A 15,458-nucleotide genomic window follows, 5' to 3' on the forward strand; every position below is an offset into this window, starting at 1 on the left:
TATTGGTTCTATCTGCTCAGTATTCTGGTTCTAGTGTTCAGGAAATTCCAAATGATCATGTAGTTCTGTGTTGCAAACATGATATTATCAGAATATTTATGGCAGATTGAAGAATATCAATCTACTGTATCTCTGTCATCTATCTATCTTTTATCTACTAATTTCAGTATCTAATGTAATCTAATCATCATCTATCTTCTATCTATGTCTTTATCTATCTAGTATCTATCTTGTCTATCTTTTATCTAGCTATAAACAAAATTTCTGTAGAAAATATAGAAAATATAACATTATATAATAATTTCAGTCATGAAGGAATTCACACAGTTGCTTTTATATTTAAAATCCACACAGCAGATTTTATCAAAAAGAAATTTATTGGAAATAAAATTCAAACATCCACTTATAATAATAACAATAATAATAATAATCAGGTGCAGAGCAACAAAGTATCATTTACAGACGCCAAAAAATAATATTAAAGAAAAAAAAATCCCGTTCATATGATAGTAAACGTTTCCACAGACGCAAAGCCATGAAAAATACAACATAAAACATGTGCAGGTAAAGCAAATATAACTCGTCGAATGGAACAGAAGCTTCTATGTACAAGACAATGCAAGTTTTCTGGTTTCAGAAAATTTGGGGACAATATAACATTGAATGTTGCCGTAGTAGCTAATTAAATGTTGATTTTAAAAAAAGTTTATGCTAAAAATTTCCATCATCATATTTTTGGCTGATATGTGTTATCTTATAAAAGTACAAAAAATAAAAAACACAGACCTTTGTAAACATGAAATATCCATATATTTCAAACTTCAGCATAGATAACATTTGTACTAGCTGTACCGTGCACTAGATAAAACACAACGTGAAAAACAGGCATCGGGTGACTGTTCGGTGCAGGAGTTTCCTGGGTTTTACCAACCTTTTTGGAATGTAAAATTGACACCATTAACAAGTGTCTGAGTATTCTTGGCTTCCTGAGAACAGACACAATACAATTATTACTACAACCAGACATTGTGTTTCGGTATTCAAGATGATAAGGATGAGATTTTGACAAAAAAGTATAAGGATAGATATGAAACCTAAAAAAAGAGATTCTTAAAGGAACATCCGACTGAGACTGATATTCGGCGTTATGCTAAGGCAGGTTCTCAGGGGCAGAGCATGGTAGAAGGTTTCTCTCTTTGGTGTGCTTTGATTCCCATCCCCTTGGGCCCTGATGCCAGATTGTTGGCTTTAAAAAGGTTCTCCACTTTGGACAATCCCTACTTGATAAAAGGGTCCTTTGATAATAAGCTGATCATGTGGTCCTGCAAACTCTTCAAACTCAAAGCGATCAGCTGTAATCTGATGACCTCACAGTAAATGATCAATGTCCCTGCAGCGCGACTACAGGAGAAGTTACGCATTACACAGTGCCCAGACAAGTCAATGTGTAATGCATGACAGAATAGGTCCTCCAGAGTAAGAGATGCTCTTTTTAGGGATCCTGAACAGAGGAACCCCCTCTAGAATTCCCTAATAGGGTGTATGAAAATTTTCTTTAAGGAGAAAGCATCATGACATCAATGCATACAAACAAGAACCATCTCAACTGGTAATAAACATTGGACGGGTCAATGACTATGGTGGTTGTCAGTCTCTGGTGCCACCAGTGGGAAGGTATCTGTCCTATAAGTCAATGGTCGACCTTCAAAAGAGGCCTTGAGGCATAACTCAGGATCATAGCCAGGAGGGTATTGATTGTCTGCATTGTTCTTTCCCAGTCAATTGCTTAGGAGTAAAAGCCATGGTTTGGACTGGCTTATGGTCACCTCCACCTCGGACATACAGTATATATTCATTTACATGAATATAAAGGGGAAAATCTTTCAGATGACAACTAGTCAATCTTTATAGCCAGCTTTACAGCTTCTTATTGGCCTTATCTTCTAAATTCCAGGATCAACAAGAATGCATTCATGAAATAGGCAAGCCCATAGTCGGGAACAAGAATAAATAAAAATATTGAATATGTAAGAAAGTTAAAATGACTTCTTAGTTTTATGTGATATTGTATAATTCCAGTATTAAAGAATAAAAGCTGTAAAAATAAGAACATGACAGTAATTACATAGGGTATAGACAGGACAGTGGAAGGATGTAACTATCTAATGGGATGGTTGTGGGATTGAGTATGAGTGTCCAGTAAGGTGGTTATCACATCAGGTAGATGCCCCTTTCATACCCTGTACACAGCAGATCCCTTCTAAAACATTTTGAAGGCTTTTCCAGGTAGATACTAAAAAAAAAGGATCAGAAAGGCTTATAAATAACAAAGCATTACTCACCTCCACCATCCTCCACCACTTGTATTCTGAAGCTGGTTCTGTTCTTCTCAACTTCTTCTCCCAGCTTGACAGGCAGGAAGTGCCAGGAAAGGCCTGCTCAGGTGATTGGCTGAGTGTCCCTTTCCTGGCTTTTCCGCCGTGTTGAGCGAGTAGTAGCAGGGACCAGAGCAGTGGCAGGGGATCAGTGGAGGTGAGTAATGTTTCTTTTAAACCCTTTCTGACCCCTTCATTGAAGCTAATGAAGGGCAAGAAGTGCAATACCAGACAAGATTGGGGCTAGACTCTGACTTTATGATACATGTTTGAGGATAACATCTACAAACAAGTAGTTTTGTAAGCTTTGTAACATTAAATTCCCACCCTATTCCAATAGCAAATTCCACAGCACCACTGTAAATGAAGACAACCTCTTCATTACAGTCGTTTCATTATTGGGGTTCCGAGCTTACAGCCCCTTTGGAAATCTTCTACTGACATATGTCTCTTAAGTATAGGTTTAGGTTGAATTCTCTATACCAGGCTAAATATGGCTGCTGACCCAATACACATGCAGTGTTGGCAAGGCCCATCCAACCACTGTGAATTCAACAGGGATTTCTTGGATTTTGGACATCAGTGGTGGAAGTTTAATGCTCCACTAGAAATGTGGATTGACATTAGGGGTTGGTTTTGGATTAGAATCAGGTGGAATTATATATTGGGCCTGATATTATATCTTAACAGGGTGCAACTGTGCTTTAATAAGTGCTACGGAAAAAATGAATTTGAAATACTGACTATAACTACCTACATGACAGATTTAAAGGGTTTGGGAATTTCATATTGATGACCTAATCTCAGAATAGCCTGCTCACAGCCTACCAAGCAGAGTGCCGTACATTGTATAGCGGCTGTGCTTGGTATTGCAGCTCAGCACCATTTACTTGAACAGGCCATTCCCCCTTCCTCATACTCCTGCATGCATGGGTGGTTAAGTCAAGCATAATTTTTAGAGGGGAGATGGGAATAAGCCGCTGTTAAATTTCTCTTCTTTAAGGAGGCCGCTTTACAAATTAGATGGTTGGCCAACCTCTTGCCCTAAGGCAAACTTAAAATTTACTGTTGTGATCTAGCAATTTATGGTGGAAACCAAAAATGAGGACAGTTACGGCTGTAAAGTTCATCAGTTGTTCATGTTTCTAAACATTTTGGGCCAAGCGGAAGAAATAAAAATTCTAAAAACAAAGATTAGGCAGAGCCAGCTCTACCATAGAAGAGATACCATCAGAAGGTCAACATACGTAGTATGGTATATTACCACTGTAAAGGCTCCTTCATGTTGACAGTTACACAATTATCAGGTCTTGGCTCGGATTCGAGACCCTTGTAGAGGAGGTTCCCCAGGCAACTGGCTACGGATAGACCATTTAATTCGTAGTATGACTTAATCTTCTAGAATGTATTGGAGGAAAGTTAAAAAATCAACTGTAAATCTAATCAATGGTGTTTCCCATATTGGGCATTCACATTGAGACATGGCTATGGTCATCTCCTAGATTTTTACACAAATTTAGTATAACCTGTTTCCATTGCATTTCCATTGACATAACACTCAGAGAAGTGAGAAGATCGTGAGATGTTGAGGCATCAGTGCTAATACATGAAGTAACATTAAGTGCATGCACCTTTACACAAACCGGCCCGATCATCTGAACAAGAACTTTTGGAACTGAGAAGTGCAAGATAGAAATCATACAAAGGTCGCAGTGCATTTTTACATGAACATGATATAATTTAGATACAAAATATAGTGCCCGTGGCTTTAAAGGTGCTTTAAAGCCGATTAGCTAATTTATTTGCTCACTGCTACATCATCATTTCAGTAAATACTTGTAGCTAAGATCATTTTTAATGTACTTTGTCATTTTATGACCCATTGCAGCACATTGTAAGGATACCCCTGGTATATAACAGGACAGAACTCCATAGGCTCATAAAAAAAAGGCACAGATAAAGAAAAAAAAACAAGGCACAAAATAATATCAGATTCTTTGGACTGTAAATAAATACCTGAAGTTTACATACGGTGGAAGCAGGCATTCAGTGGGCAGAACCATTAGCTTAGGGTCACATGCCGATACCACTCACCCAAAGTGTGTATAGCCAGTGGTAGGAGACAACGTTAGCACAGTGGGACCTGTTATCACTTGCATTTTGCATTCTCCCCCCAAAAAATAATACAAAATTATTAGTAAATTATATGTAAACTGTGCCAATAAAAACTACAGGGAAACAAGCCCTAAAATCTCTCAAAAAATAAATAAAAAATTTGTATCAATTTTGGAATGCAGAAACACAAAAAATTGTTTTTCCATAATTTATACTAATAAAAATAACTACATTTTTTTTAAAAATTGACATATTTCGTATTAGGCCTCATGCACACAACCATGTCCATATTATCATCTGCAAATCACGGATCTGCAAAATATGGAAATGGAATCTGCATTTTTCTCACTTCCATTGCTAGAAATTACTATTTTTGTTTGCAATATGGGCAAGAATGGGACATGTTCAATGATTTACGGACATACCGATGCACACCGATGACATTCATGTGCTGCTTGTTTTTTTGTGGAACCATAGAAATAAATGGGTCCATGTGCAATCCGTAAAAAAAAGGTGGATCAAAAGGCAAAATACGGTCGTGTACATGAGGTCTTACTCCCTCGTTGTAATCCATAGAATAAACATGTTAAGCACATGGCAAGCAGCAAAAAAAATGCTGGAATACTTTTAATTCACCCCCAAATAAATGCAATATCTGTACCCCAAAATTGTGCTATTCAAAAATAGAATTGATCCTGCAAAAAACAACTAAAAATGGTATGGATCTTGTGACAATGAACAAAAAAAATGCTGGGTCTGTAAGGGCAAAAACAAGCAGGGGTTAAGAACCATCAAATGTCAGCTTCCACAGTGTATGACAGGTACATTTAGTAATTAGATTTCTACCTGGACGCATAATTGATGTTGTTTGGACGATTTTATACCTATGTGAAATTTAAAAATTAAAATATAAAATATATATATTTGTTTAGGGACCTGTCTACACAATTCCATATAAAGAAACACTTGAGGGTCCAAATATTATTAAATAATTATAAATTAAAAAAAGAACAAAAAAAAAAACATGAAGATGACTCAAACTTAAAAGAAAACCAAAAAGTTTACACATACCGATAAATTAAAAATAAAGAACAATAAAATTCATACCTTTTGAGCTAATATTGTTACATGTTGCATAGAAAAAATATTTTTGCTCGTACATTATATTTTTTTTGGTTAAAATTGTAAAATGCGAAATTTAAATTTCAAGAGAAGTGCATTTTGCATTGTTCCAAGTCTGTACCGTCACAAAAAATTCAATTGTGGAAACATTTTGATCATCACGTCGATATATTTTGTGCAGCTTCTTGATGTGTTTGAGGTTTTCCCTTTTTTTCTTATATAAGGCACAATTTTTTATAGCATTTTTTGGTATTGGAATGAATAAGTTCCTACATCTTCTTCTTCTTTCTTCCTCCTTGAGATACAATAATAATTGAGTTTCTTTTTAGCTATTCTTTTTCGAATGTCTTTTATTCAATATAAATATTATATGAGAAAAATAGTTTAAGGCAAAGTGTGCTTCTAGCCATGTTTTTTTACAAAAAACGGTAGCGGCAATTATTGATCAGAAAGTTCTATTGCAACAATAAGTCTTGGAGTCAAAATAGAATATGACACCGCATAAAAGGCATTTTCTTGAATGTCGAAGGCACTTCCATATGTTTTTTATTAGTCTTAGAAATTACAAGGCAACGGGAGAGGAGGTGGGATCAATATGGCCTCCATACTGACTCATCCATTCGACCGCTAGAATTTAAAACAGTTGGGGAACTGCTATGACTGCCATCCGCATCCACGCCATCATTCTGGCTGCCCAAATTTGGGTTGAGCAATGTGTTACCGTTGGCCGTAGTACAAGGAGGAAGCATTCTAGAAGGAGAACGATCGCCTCCTGGAACCATTGGAAACTGGTAAGATCCAGACGATGTACCATAGTAAAGATAAGGAGTGCTGCTGGTTTGGAAGGGTCCGCTTTGGTTCTGGGAGGAGCCAGGATACGGAGGTGGTAGATACGTATGATAGTGAGTGGTTGCTGACATACCCAGTGACATCCCTGAGGTGACCGGAGGCGTGTACGTAAATGTGGCAGGATAGTGCATTCGCGGGTTTGAGAAGCGACTCTCCGTTAGTGAAGAAATACTTGTAAACTGCCTGGGATCAGAGAATGGACCCAACTCTGAGGCACCTAAGAAGGATAGAAATGAGATGAGGCATTAATAATTTAACAATTGACAATGCAAAAAAAATAAAAATTATTACGAAATGCAGAATCAACAAAGAATATAATGCGAGATGTGTAGGCTTTATAGGGGATCCTAAGGGTTTGCCCCTCTCCACCTCAAATTGTCTAAGATGCACCTTGGAGACAAAAGTTCCCGAAACACAGAGTAAGGACTCATTCACACGTTCCATGGACAGAACATGTCCCCATTCATTTTAATATGTGTATTCACACATCAGTGTTTTACCACAGTCCGTGGGTCCATGTTTTCATCCGGATCGATCACGCCCATTATAGTCTATGTGTCCATGAAAACCATGGATGCAACACTGATGCCATCCGAGTTTCATCTGTGTTTCACAGATCATTAGGAAGAGATCACGGATATCACACGGACAGCAAAAAACGGATACACAGACCCAAAACAGATCCATCACGGACAGCTTCACAGAGGCAACATTGACCACCTTTTCATGGATTTAAGCACGTACACGGACGTGTGAATGAGGCTTAACAAACGTATTTTTTGTCCGTCTCATTTTTTTTGCAGCCCATATGCTGAACCATTCATTTCTATGGGGCCTCAAAAAAAAAAAATTACTCCGTGTGCATTCCATATCTGTATGTCCGCAACTCCGTTCCACAAAAAAATAAAACATGTCCTATTCTTGTCTGTTTGGTCGGACAAGCACAGGCATTGTTACAATGGATCTGCAAAAAAAACTGATGCAACACGAGTGTCATCCGTATTTTTTGCGGATCTGTGTTTTGCAGAACCCAAAATACATACGGTCGTGTGCATGAGCCCTAATGCCTCATTCACACATCAGTGATTTCTATCAGTGACTTTGAGCCAAAACCAGGAGCGGCTTTAAACACAGAACAGGAGCAGATCTTTCCCTTAGGCCTCATGCACATGACCATATGTATTTTGCGGTCCGCAAAAAAACATATCCGCAAATAATACGAATGACGTCCGTTTGCATTCCGTATTTTGCGGAACCGAACAGCTGGCCCCTAATAGAACAGTACTACCCTTGTCGGTTATGTGGACAATAATAGGACATGTTCTATTTTTTTCAGAACGGACACATGGACATACGGAAACGGAATGTACACGGAGTAACTTCTGTTTTTTTTTTTGCGGACCTATTGAAATGAATGGTTCTGTATACGGTCCGCAAAAAAACGGAACGGTGACGGAAAGAAAATACGTTTGTGTGCATGAGCCCTTATGTCTGTGGAGGCTCAAAATCACTGATGGAAATCACCGACCAAAACACTGACGTGTGAATTACAGGAGGCTTAAGGGTCCATTCAGACGTCCATAGTGTTTTGCTGTCCGCAAATTGCAGACCGCAAAAAACTGACGCCGCACATCGATTTATTTTTGTTATTGAGTTTTTGCATTTTATCACATTATATATTCGTACCCCTCATCACGCAGCATTTCCGCACCACGCCTACACCTTCCCCATAGCAATGGTTGAGAAGCCGCACCATAAAAATATAATAAGTCAATAACGTATCAGTTAAAGTGGCAGTGGTCAGTATTTCTATTTTTTATTTTTTGCATAAAAGTGTCTATAAAAATATTTTCGAGGGTTAAAAGGGCCGGTAATTGCTTTCTAAGAGGTGACTGCATACAGGCTAGGTTTTACGTACAGCTTCAGAAGGGCTCAGGTGGGTCAGGTAGGATTAATGCCTTAAAGCCTTGGAGACCGCAGCGGAGTATAATAAGGGAGTCGCGGAACAACTCTGCAGCCAGTAAATGTAAATGGCACATATTTGTGTTTTCCACGCTCACTTGTAACCCCAAAAGTCAATTGAAAGGGCAATAAATAAGTAAATTAAACGCTGAAGTATTCAAACTGCAGCTACAACACCTTCCCTTTACTACGAAATATATTGCGCCGGTCAGAAACGAGGAACAATTAAACGGCATGTGTTTCCAGTTAGTTTGTTGCAGGAGTCTCATTAAAGGTTCAGGGTTGGCTCGGCTCCAGCTTGGTCTGTCTGCTTCTCAATGGCTAATTCTTCTCCGTTCCCCTTTTACCTGTTGTCGTCTGCAGAATTCGGAGGCCTAACAACCGTGTCATGACCGTTCTCCGCACACACTCACTTATGCCAGGTAATGTCACTTGCCATTCATGTAACAATTACTAGCCAAATCATGCGGTTTACGGGAAGTGATGGAGAACAAATGTGTCCCTGGTTCACATAGCTTTGGTCTTTCATTCTCAATTACAATAGCTGAAGTAAAGCAAACAGTATGTCAGCTTGTCAGCATAACCATATAATGATCCTTCTATTAATTTGCCAGCTTATTCCACAGTCATTTTTGTGTACGTTTGCATTAAGTTATAGTAACACAACCGGGAAAGTCGGCACAAATGCTGGGGCAATGTTACGCAGCGGGCGAGGACCCACTTTGTAATTTCAACAGAATTGGCTTGAGGCTACTAGTCAAGTGCTGTCTAAGTGCCTTCCCCCTTCCCCTTTAAACCCTATGTAGGGATCTGGACTATGCTGCAGGGGAACCACCAGACCACCAGCCCACTACCTCTCAAAGTAGTCTCTGCTGACCCTTGGCCATCAAAAAAACACCAGTGCGGAACACCTGAGGGATTAGGCGAAACCTTAGTCAATGACAGGCCAAGGTGAAGGCAGGCAGAGTACGTATAATCTGAAAAACTGTCTGAGGTCAAGGCAGGCAGATCAGGGTCAGTGAAGAGACAAAGCAGAGGTCAGGTCAGCAGAAAACAGGTACACGAGCAGATGAACATAGAATAGTACATCTTTGCAGGAAACTAGCAGACTAGAACCTATTGCTCAGGCACCCTCTCATAGGGGAAGGTCCCCTATGTACCCCAAGGTGGCCGCCATTGGCTGGTGCAGATTAGGGTGACCGCTGGCCCTTTAAGAGCCAGAGGGAGCGTCTAGCTGCCAAGAAGCAGGCCAGAGCCTGCATGGAGGGACATAGCTACTTTGGCGGCTACTATGGAAAGAGTAGAAAGGACTGTGGGTCCTTGCCATAGGGAGTGTCAGAGAGGGTAGGTCATACGATAACCATGCCAACCAGGGCGAAAGAAGCGGGGGTGGGCATGGATTGCTAACATTATAGGCAACACACTGCATAAGGGCTCATGCACACAAACGTATTTTTTGTCCGTTCCGGGTTTTTTTGCAGCCCGTATGCAGAACCATTCCCTTCAATGGGGCTGCAAAAAAATGGAAAATACTCTGTGTGCATTCCGTATCCATTCAGCAAAAAAATAGAACATGTACCATTCGTGTCTGTTTTGTGGACAAGGACAGGCATTGTTACAATGGATCCACCAAAAAAAAGGATGTAACACGGACGTCACACAGATGTCATCCGTTTTTTTTTTTTTGCGGATCTGTGTTTTGCGGACTGCAAAATACATATGGTCGTGTGCATTAGCCCTAAGGCTGAAGGTTCTCCAGCTAAATATATTATTAGAAAAATCTGATTAATAATGCAACTAGCGCAGGCTGTGCCCAATGCCAAGCTGATAGCACAACACCACCAGTGGCAACTGAGACAGATTGGATGTCTGAGAAGAGGAATTAGGCAGGACAATACTTAAACCATACTATACTCATACCATACTCCCATAATAATCAGATTTGTTTTTTAATTGAAATGGGGTGTCCAATATTAGAAAAACATGGTTGCTGTCTCCCAGTTTTTCTTTTTATTGGTTGTGTCTGGTATTGCAGCTCATCTCCACTGAAGGAAATGGGGCCATGCTGCAATACCACACACAACCTGTGAACAGATGTGGCACTGTTTTGGGAAAAGAGCAATCATGTTTTTTACAATCCTGCAGAATTCCTTTAAATACTGTATGTGTCTCAAAAAATCATCTGCTATGTTATATGGGTTGTGCCCTTTGGACAAGCCCTATTTCAGCTTATAAGAAGGAAAACAGAAGAAGGACCTTAAAACAGAGCAGGGCAGAGAATTTCTGAAAGGGTGCTCCGAACTCAGGAGGCCTGCAGGCTTCTGAACATTACACAGATGCCCATTGATAGAAATATTGTAATAATGTATGGAGGAAAGCATTTATGAAGCAATTCACACAGTGACAACAGTATCACCATCCAGGGTTTCAGCAGTGAGATCAGCTAGCCACCAGGGGACCTGCTGAAAAAAGTTAGATTGTTCAAACTGGACAATCCCTTTACACAAAATATTGCAAACTATGTTTTCCCTGTGATTAAATAAAGCATTGGATCAGACCCAATATGTCCCACTACCACATACAGGGGTGGAGGATGGTCTGTGCCAACTTTATGTTGTGGTTGAGACATCTGGCCACCATGAATGGTGAAAAGCATGGATTTCTCAGACAATGCTGTTGTTAACAAACCAAACGACTGGGCCTTGTCTTGCAGAAGTAAATCAGATAGGAACATTTGCAGTCTTACAGCAGGAAATAGGAGATGATGGCTATTTACAAACCTCATAAACAAACTTTGTTCTGGAGTAAGGAGGCAATTTCATTGAAGGCTCCATAACATGAGCAGAGGTGGAGAACATCTCCTCCTCTCTGTAATAAACACTGAATGGCTGTTGTAAAGGTCAGACTGGTCCGTGCACAGGGAAGCGAAGCCTCTCGAAGCTATTTGGTCTATCAAGCCACAGAATAATATCTACGGTTTTGCCCAGGGTTAATAAAGCAATATTTGTTTACAGTGCGTTGATATATACGCAGCCCACAGTGACATCAGAGTCCCAGAAGGTTGATAGAAAAGAGTTGCAGACATTCTGTGATCAAATATTTGCTTAACATTATGGCTTCAACTGCATATAGTCACAAGATGAGGTTCTCACAAAAAGCTGAGCTTCCAAAGAGAAGGACCTTCTGCCTGTAGACCCAACTTAGATTCAACCTTCTGGGCCCTTATTCACAACATGCAGGGGGATTCTCAATAGTCATGTGTGATTTATAGTACCGCTGTACTCTTATGTGGTCCTTTAAAAGTCTGATAACATCCTTAAGGTGGCCATACGCATTAGTCTAAAGTTGATCAAAACAGACGATTGCAACCAAAATGAAAATTCATTGGTTGAAAGTTAACAATGAACGATTGTTTGAGGTGACCGATGGCAGACTATCATCTGAAAAGAAGTCAGCCATGTGAAATATTTTTCTCTTTCTTTGAAAGAACATTCCCAAAAAGATCCTTTGTCCATTGCTGGTTTCATTGAACATGTATGGGCAGTTTGATCAACTGTAATGGCCAATATGGACTAAAACATGTATGGCCATGCCTGCCAAATAATCATTCATCAGATGATTGTTTGTTCAGCTGCTGTTCGGCCATCAACCAACTTCCATTTAATGTGTATGGCCACCTTTAGGGACAGCTGTAATTGCAAGCATTTCTTGTTTTTGCTTTTGTAAAAGATAAGGAAGGCAGAGGAAGAATTAGATCAGTGGGGCCACTACACCAGGCACCGCAACCAATCAGTTGTTTTCGGCAGCCACCAAGACTGGAAACTAGGACCATTCAATTGAAGTTAGGACCATTCAATTGAATGTTCGCTAAGCTGCAGTATGCCAGGTTCTGGAATCCATACCGTGGATGTATAGTTTCCAGTGCTGGCCGCTGCCCAAAACAGACGATCAGTGGAGGGGCAGACTATCAAACCCCACCAATCTGATATTGATGACCTAACCTAAGGTTAAACCTAACGATAGCTTCTAAGTCCCGGAAAACCCCTTTTTAAGTCACTAAGCAAAGCAAAAAAAATTTGATGTGTCTGTCATACAGTGAGTGCAACAGGGCAACATAAAGTCGACAACTATCTCTCCTGACTCCCCTAAACAAATGCCCGCTTGGCTTGGCCAAATATGCATGTGTCCTGAATGGAGAGAGGTGAGAAAGCCACTGCCAGACTGACCTTTTAGCAGCTTATCTTGCCTGAGAACCAAAGGATTGGGCATGCTGGAATATGACTGCCTGATCATTATCTATTTTAAAATCTGCTGTTGGAGAAGGATGAAGGGCCTCCATACACATTAGATGGTCAGCTGGTCCCACCGATATTAGAGACTATCTATTGTGTCTTGCCAACTTCACCCAGCCCCTTCTGATTAAAGAAAACCACCAAATCCACAATTCAGTTATTATTCTTCATCTACTTCTTCGCTGACAACCAGGTCTGGAAGAGCAATGTTGATGTCTATGAATACAAGCTACCAGCACCTTTCTCAGTGACCAGACCTGACCTCCACAACGTCATGGTGATGCTGTGTTGTCACTCATAAGCCTTGTCTTTGGTTACTAAGCAACAAGCTTAGCAACAATAATATAAAGAAACAGTGTATTAGAGCACTGGACAGCCTCCCTACACAAAATTCCACTTTTTGATGAAGTTTCCATTTTAATCATCAACTCAGAAATCACAGACTTTCAGAAATGCAAAGAAAAAGCAAAAACTTTTAAAGGTGCAATCATCCCCTCAGCCGGGAGCAAGCAGATTTTGGATTGAGATGGTCCTCATAGTGCACAGATGCTTTTTTTCTTTGGGGGTGGCACTCGAGGATGTAAAGGATGGTGTCATAATACAGGACATCAAGACTATTCATTTCGATAGGACATAAATCCAGCATGTAAACCGAACGGTTTCTTAATTTTTTCTTTTGCCTCGTGACAATGTCTTCTCTATGGAGGACAATGCTCATTAAGCGGAAATCAGCACGGTTCCCTGACAGATTGATTACGAACTATGAAAGCCTGGGCAAAGCAAAAAAAAAAAAGCCAAGGATGTGGGGAGGGATTTTCGACTTTGAAACTAGATCTACAGTACTACAAAAGCTAGTCCTCGGGCAGCTGGCTGCTTGGAGAGCCCACACACAGTGCCAGCATAGCCATGTGACTGCTCTGTCACATCCTGCAGTCATTTCCAGCCAGCATGCGTGCGTTCCTATTCCGCTTGGAGAAAGAGAGGAGGAAAAAAAATGAAAAAGGAGGGGATATATTAGGAAGCAACATATGGAAACACTTTCTGTAAATCCGCTGCCATGAAATTCATAATGAGCAAGAAGCTTCAGATGTGGTCAGGAGCCTGAGATAAGACCCTTAAAACAAGGATAGACGACGAGACTCTCCTCGCTGTCTCTGCCTTTTAAAAGCAAAAATTTGAGTTACGAGGGAAGGTAACAATGTATCAAAAATATATTAAAAAAGGCGACTGATGGTCAAGTGGGTAATCACCCAACACTTGTCACTCACGATATAGGGATTCCTCGCCCTACAAGACTACAAAGGCGGCGGCTCTTACAACATGTGCGCTACTTCAGCCTTCGCGAGCGTCATTTATAAATCTGATCGAATCCTGAAAAGTTAATCTCCAAGAAAATAAGCCGTGGGGGGAGCTGCGTGTTTAATCTAGTCTTTGATAAGACAAGTTAAAAATGCTATAGTGTCAGGTCCGTGTGATTCATGGTCTGCTGGGGGCGCTGAGAGGCAGCATTTGTTACTGCGGATCAAGGGAGGGAATTAAGGCTGTCACGGTGCAGACTCCTCATGCAGACAAGGCAAGTGTAGTTAATCTGTATCATCGGCACGAAGCAACACGTGAAACGGTTTGGGTCACAAGAGAGCACACAGTGATCTGAAATGTCCTGGAATTGATTGATCGTCATCTTAATTGTAATTTTCGATGACTGGAGGAGTAATAAAGGCTCAGCTCACAACATGTTGCATTGATCTAGAGGAGGCCATGGCAATCAGTGGAGTATGAAGGGTTGGGGTTTTGGATGACCCTAACTGGCCATGGGGTTCTGAAGGTGACCGCATGCTCCATTATTAGTCACAGCAGTGACACGAGGAGATGTGACCGCTGTGCGTAGACTTATACAATAAAGTCTATGGGGACCTTTGGTATTTCTGATAACTCTGATATCCAACGGAGGATTTTTTTTAAACCAAAAATGTATAGAATCTCCAGCATGGCTTCTAGAGGAAACTATTCGGCATCTTTAAAAGGGCTTTTAGGGTTCATTAACATGTGGCAGTTTTTCCACAGTCTTGTAGTGTTCACAAAAAGAAATGCTGGAAATAAAAATGTCAAGACCACAACAAACCAGCATCTTCTCAATCAAAAAACATAGCCCTAGAGTGGATATTTCAGGAAACCAGGCAACGTGGGCAGATTTTGGGTGTGACAACCTCCATGGTATTTTATAACACCCACACAACAATGTAATAATGTCATTAGCGCTGTCATTACTGAACAATGTGCCTGTTTAATCTGCAACCTGTGCCCAATATTTTGATAGCGTGAGCTTAAAAACATCTCTCTAACCCAATCATAATTACCTTCTGTTTACTTGCCAAAGTTATTTTTTTTAAAGGGATTGTCTCATGAAGACAACCCCTGTGCACAAGCCCCAAAAGGGCCCTGCGGTGATAGCTGATGAGACCATTTAAAGAGGACCTTTCCTGACATGTCTGTTTTAGGAAATAATTCTTGTATTTCATATGAAATGACAAATCTGGAGCATGTATTCTTATGACCCTACATTGTGCTGTTCCTCTATTATGCCATCTAGAAGTAAAGGTTAAATGGACACCTGGGTGTTATCAGTTATGGTATGTCCATGCACAGTCCGACACACACCAATCACATCTCTTGGGCAAGAGGAACAGCAGAACCCAGTTGTCAGTTTATTCATCAATGTATAGTAAGATTAACAGAGGAATGG

At 40.3% G+C, this 15,458-nt stretch overlaps 1 protein-coding gene across 2 annotated transcripts in view; it reads right to left on the reverse strand.

The window, feature by feature from the left end:
- Positions 1 to 358: 358 nt before the first annotated feature.
- RUNX2 (RUNX family transcription factor 2) overlaps positions 359 to 15,458 on the reverse strand; it is a 71,869-nt gene continuing 56,769 nt past the window's right edge. For both annotated transcript variants that reach the window (XM_044289771.1, XM_044289770.1), the window contains one exon: positions 359 to 6,678. In XM_044289771.1, the coding sequence (XP_044145706.1) occupies positions 6,203 to 6,678 (476 nt within the window). In that variant the 3' untranslated portion in view covers positions 359 to 6,202. The remainder of the gene's footprint in view (positions 6,679 to 15,458) is intronic.

Source organism: Bufo gargarizans, chromosome 4, assembly GCF_014858855.1.
Source record: "Bufo gargarizans isolate SCDJY-AF-19 chromosome 4, ASM1485885v1, whole genome shotgun sequence".
NCBI lineage: Eukaryota > Metazoa > Chordata > Amphibia > Anura > Bufonidae > Bufo > Bufo gargarizans.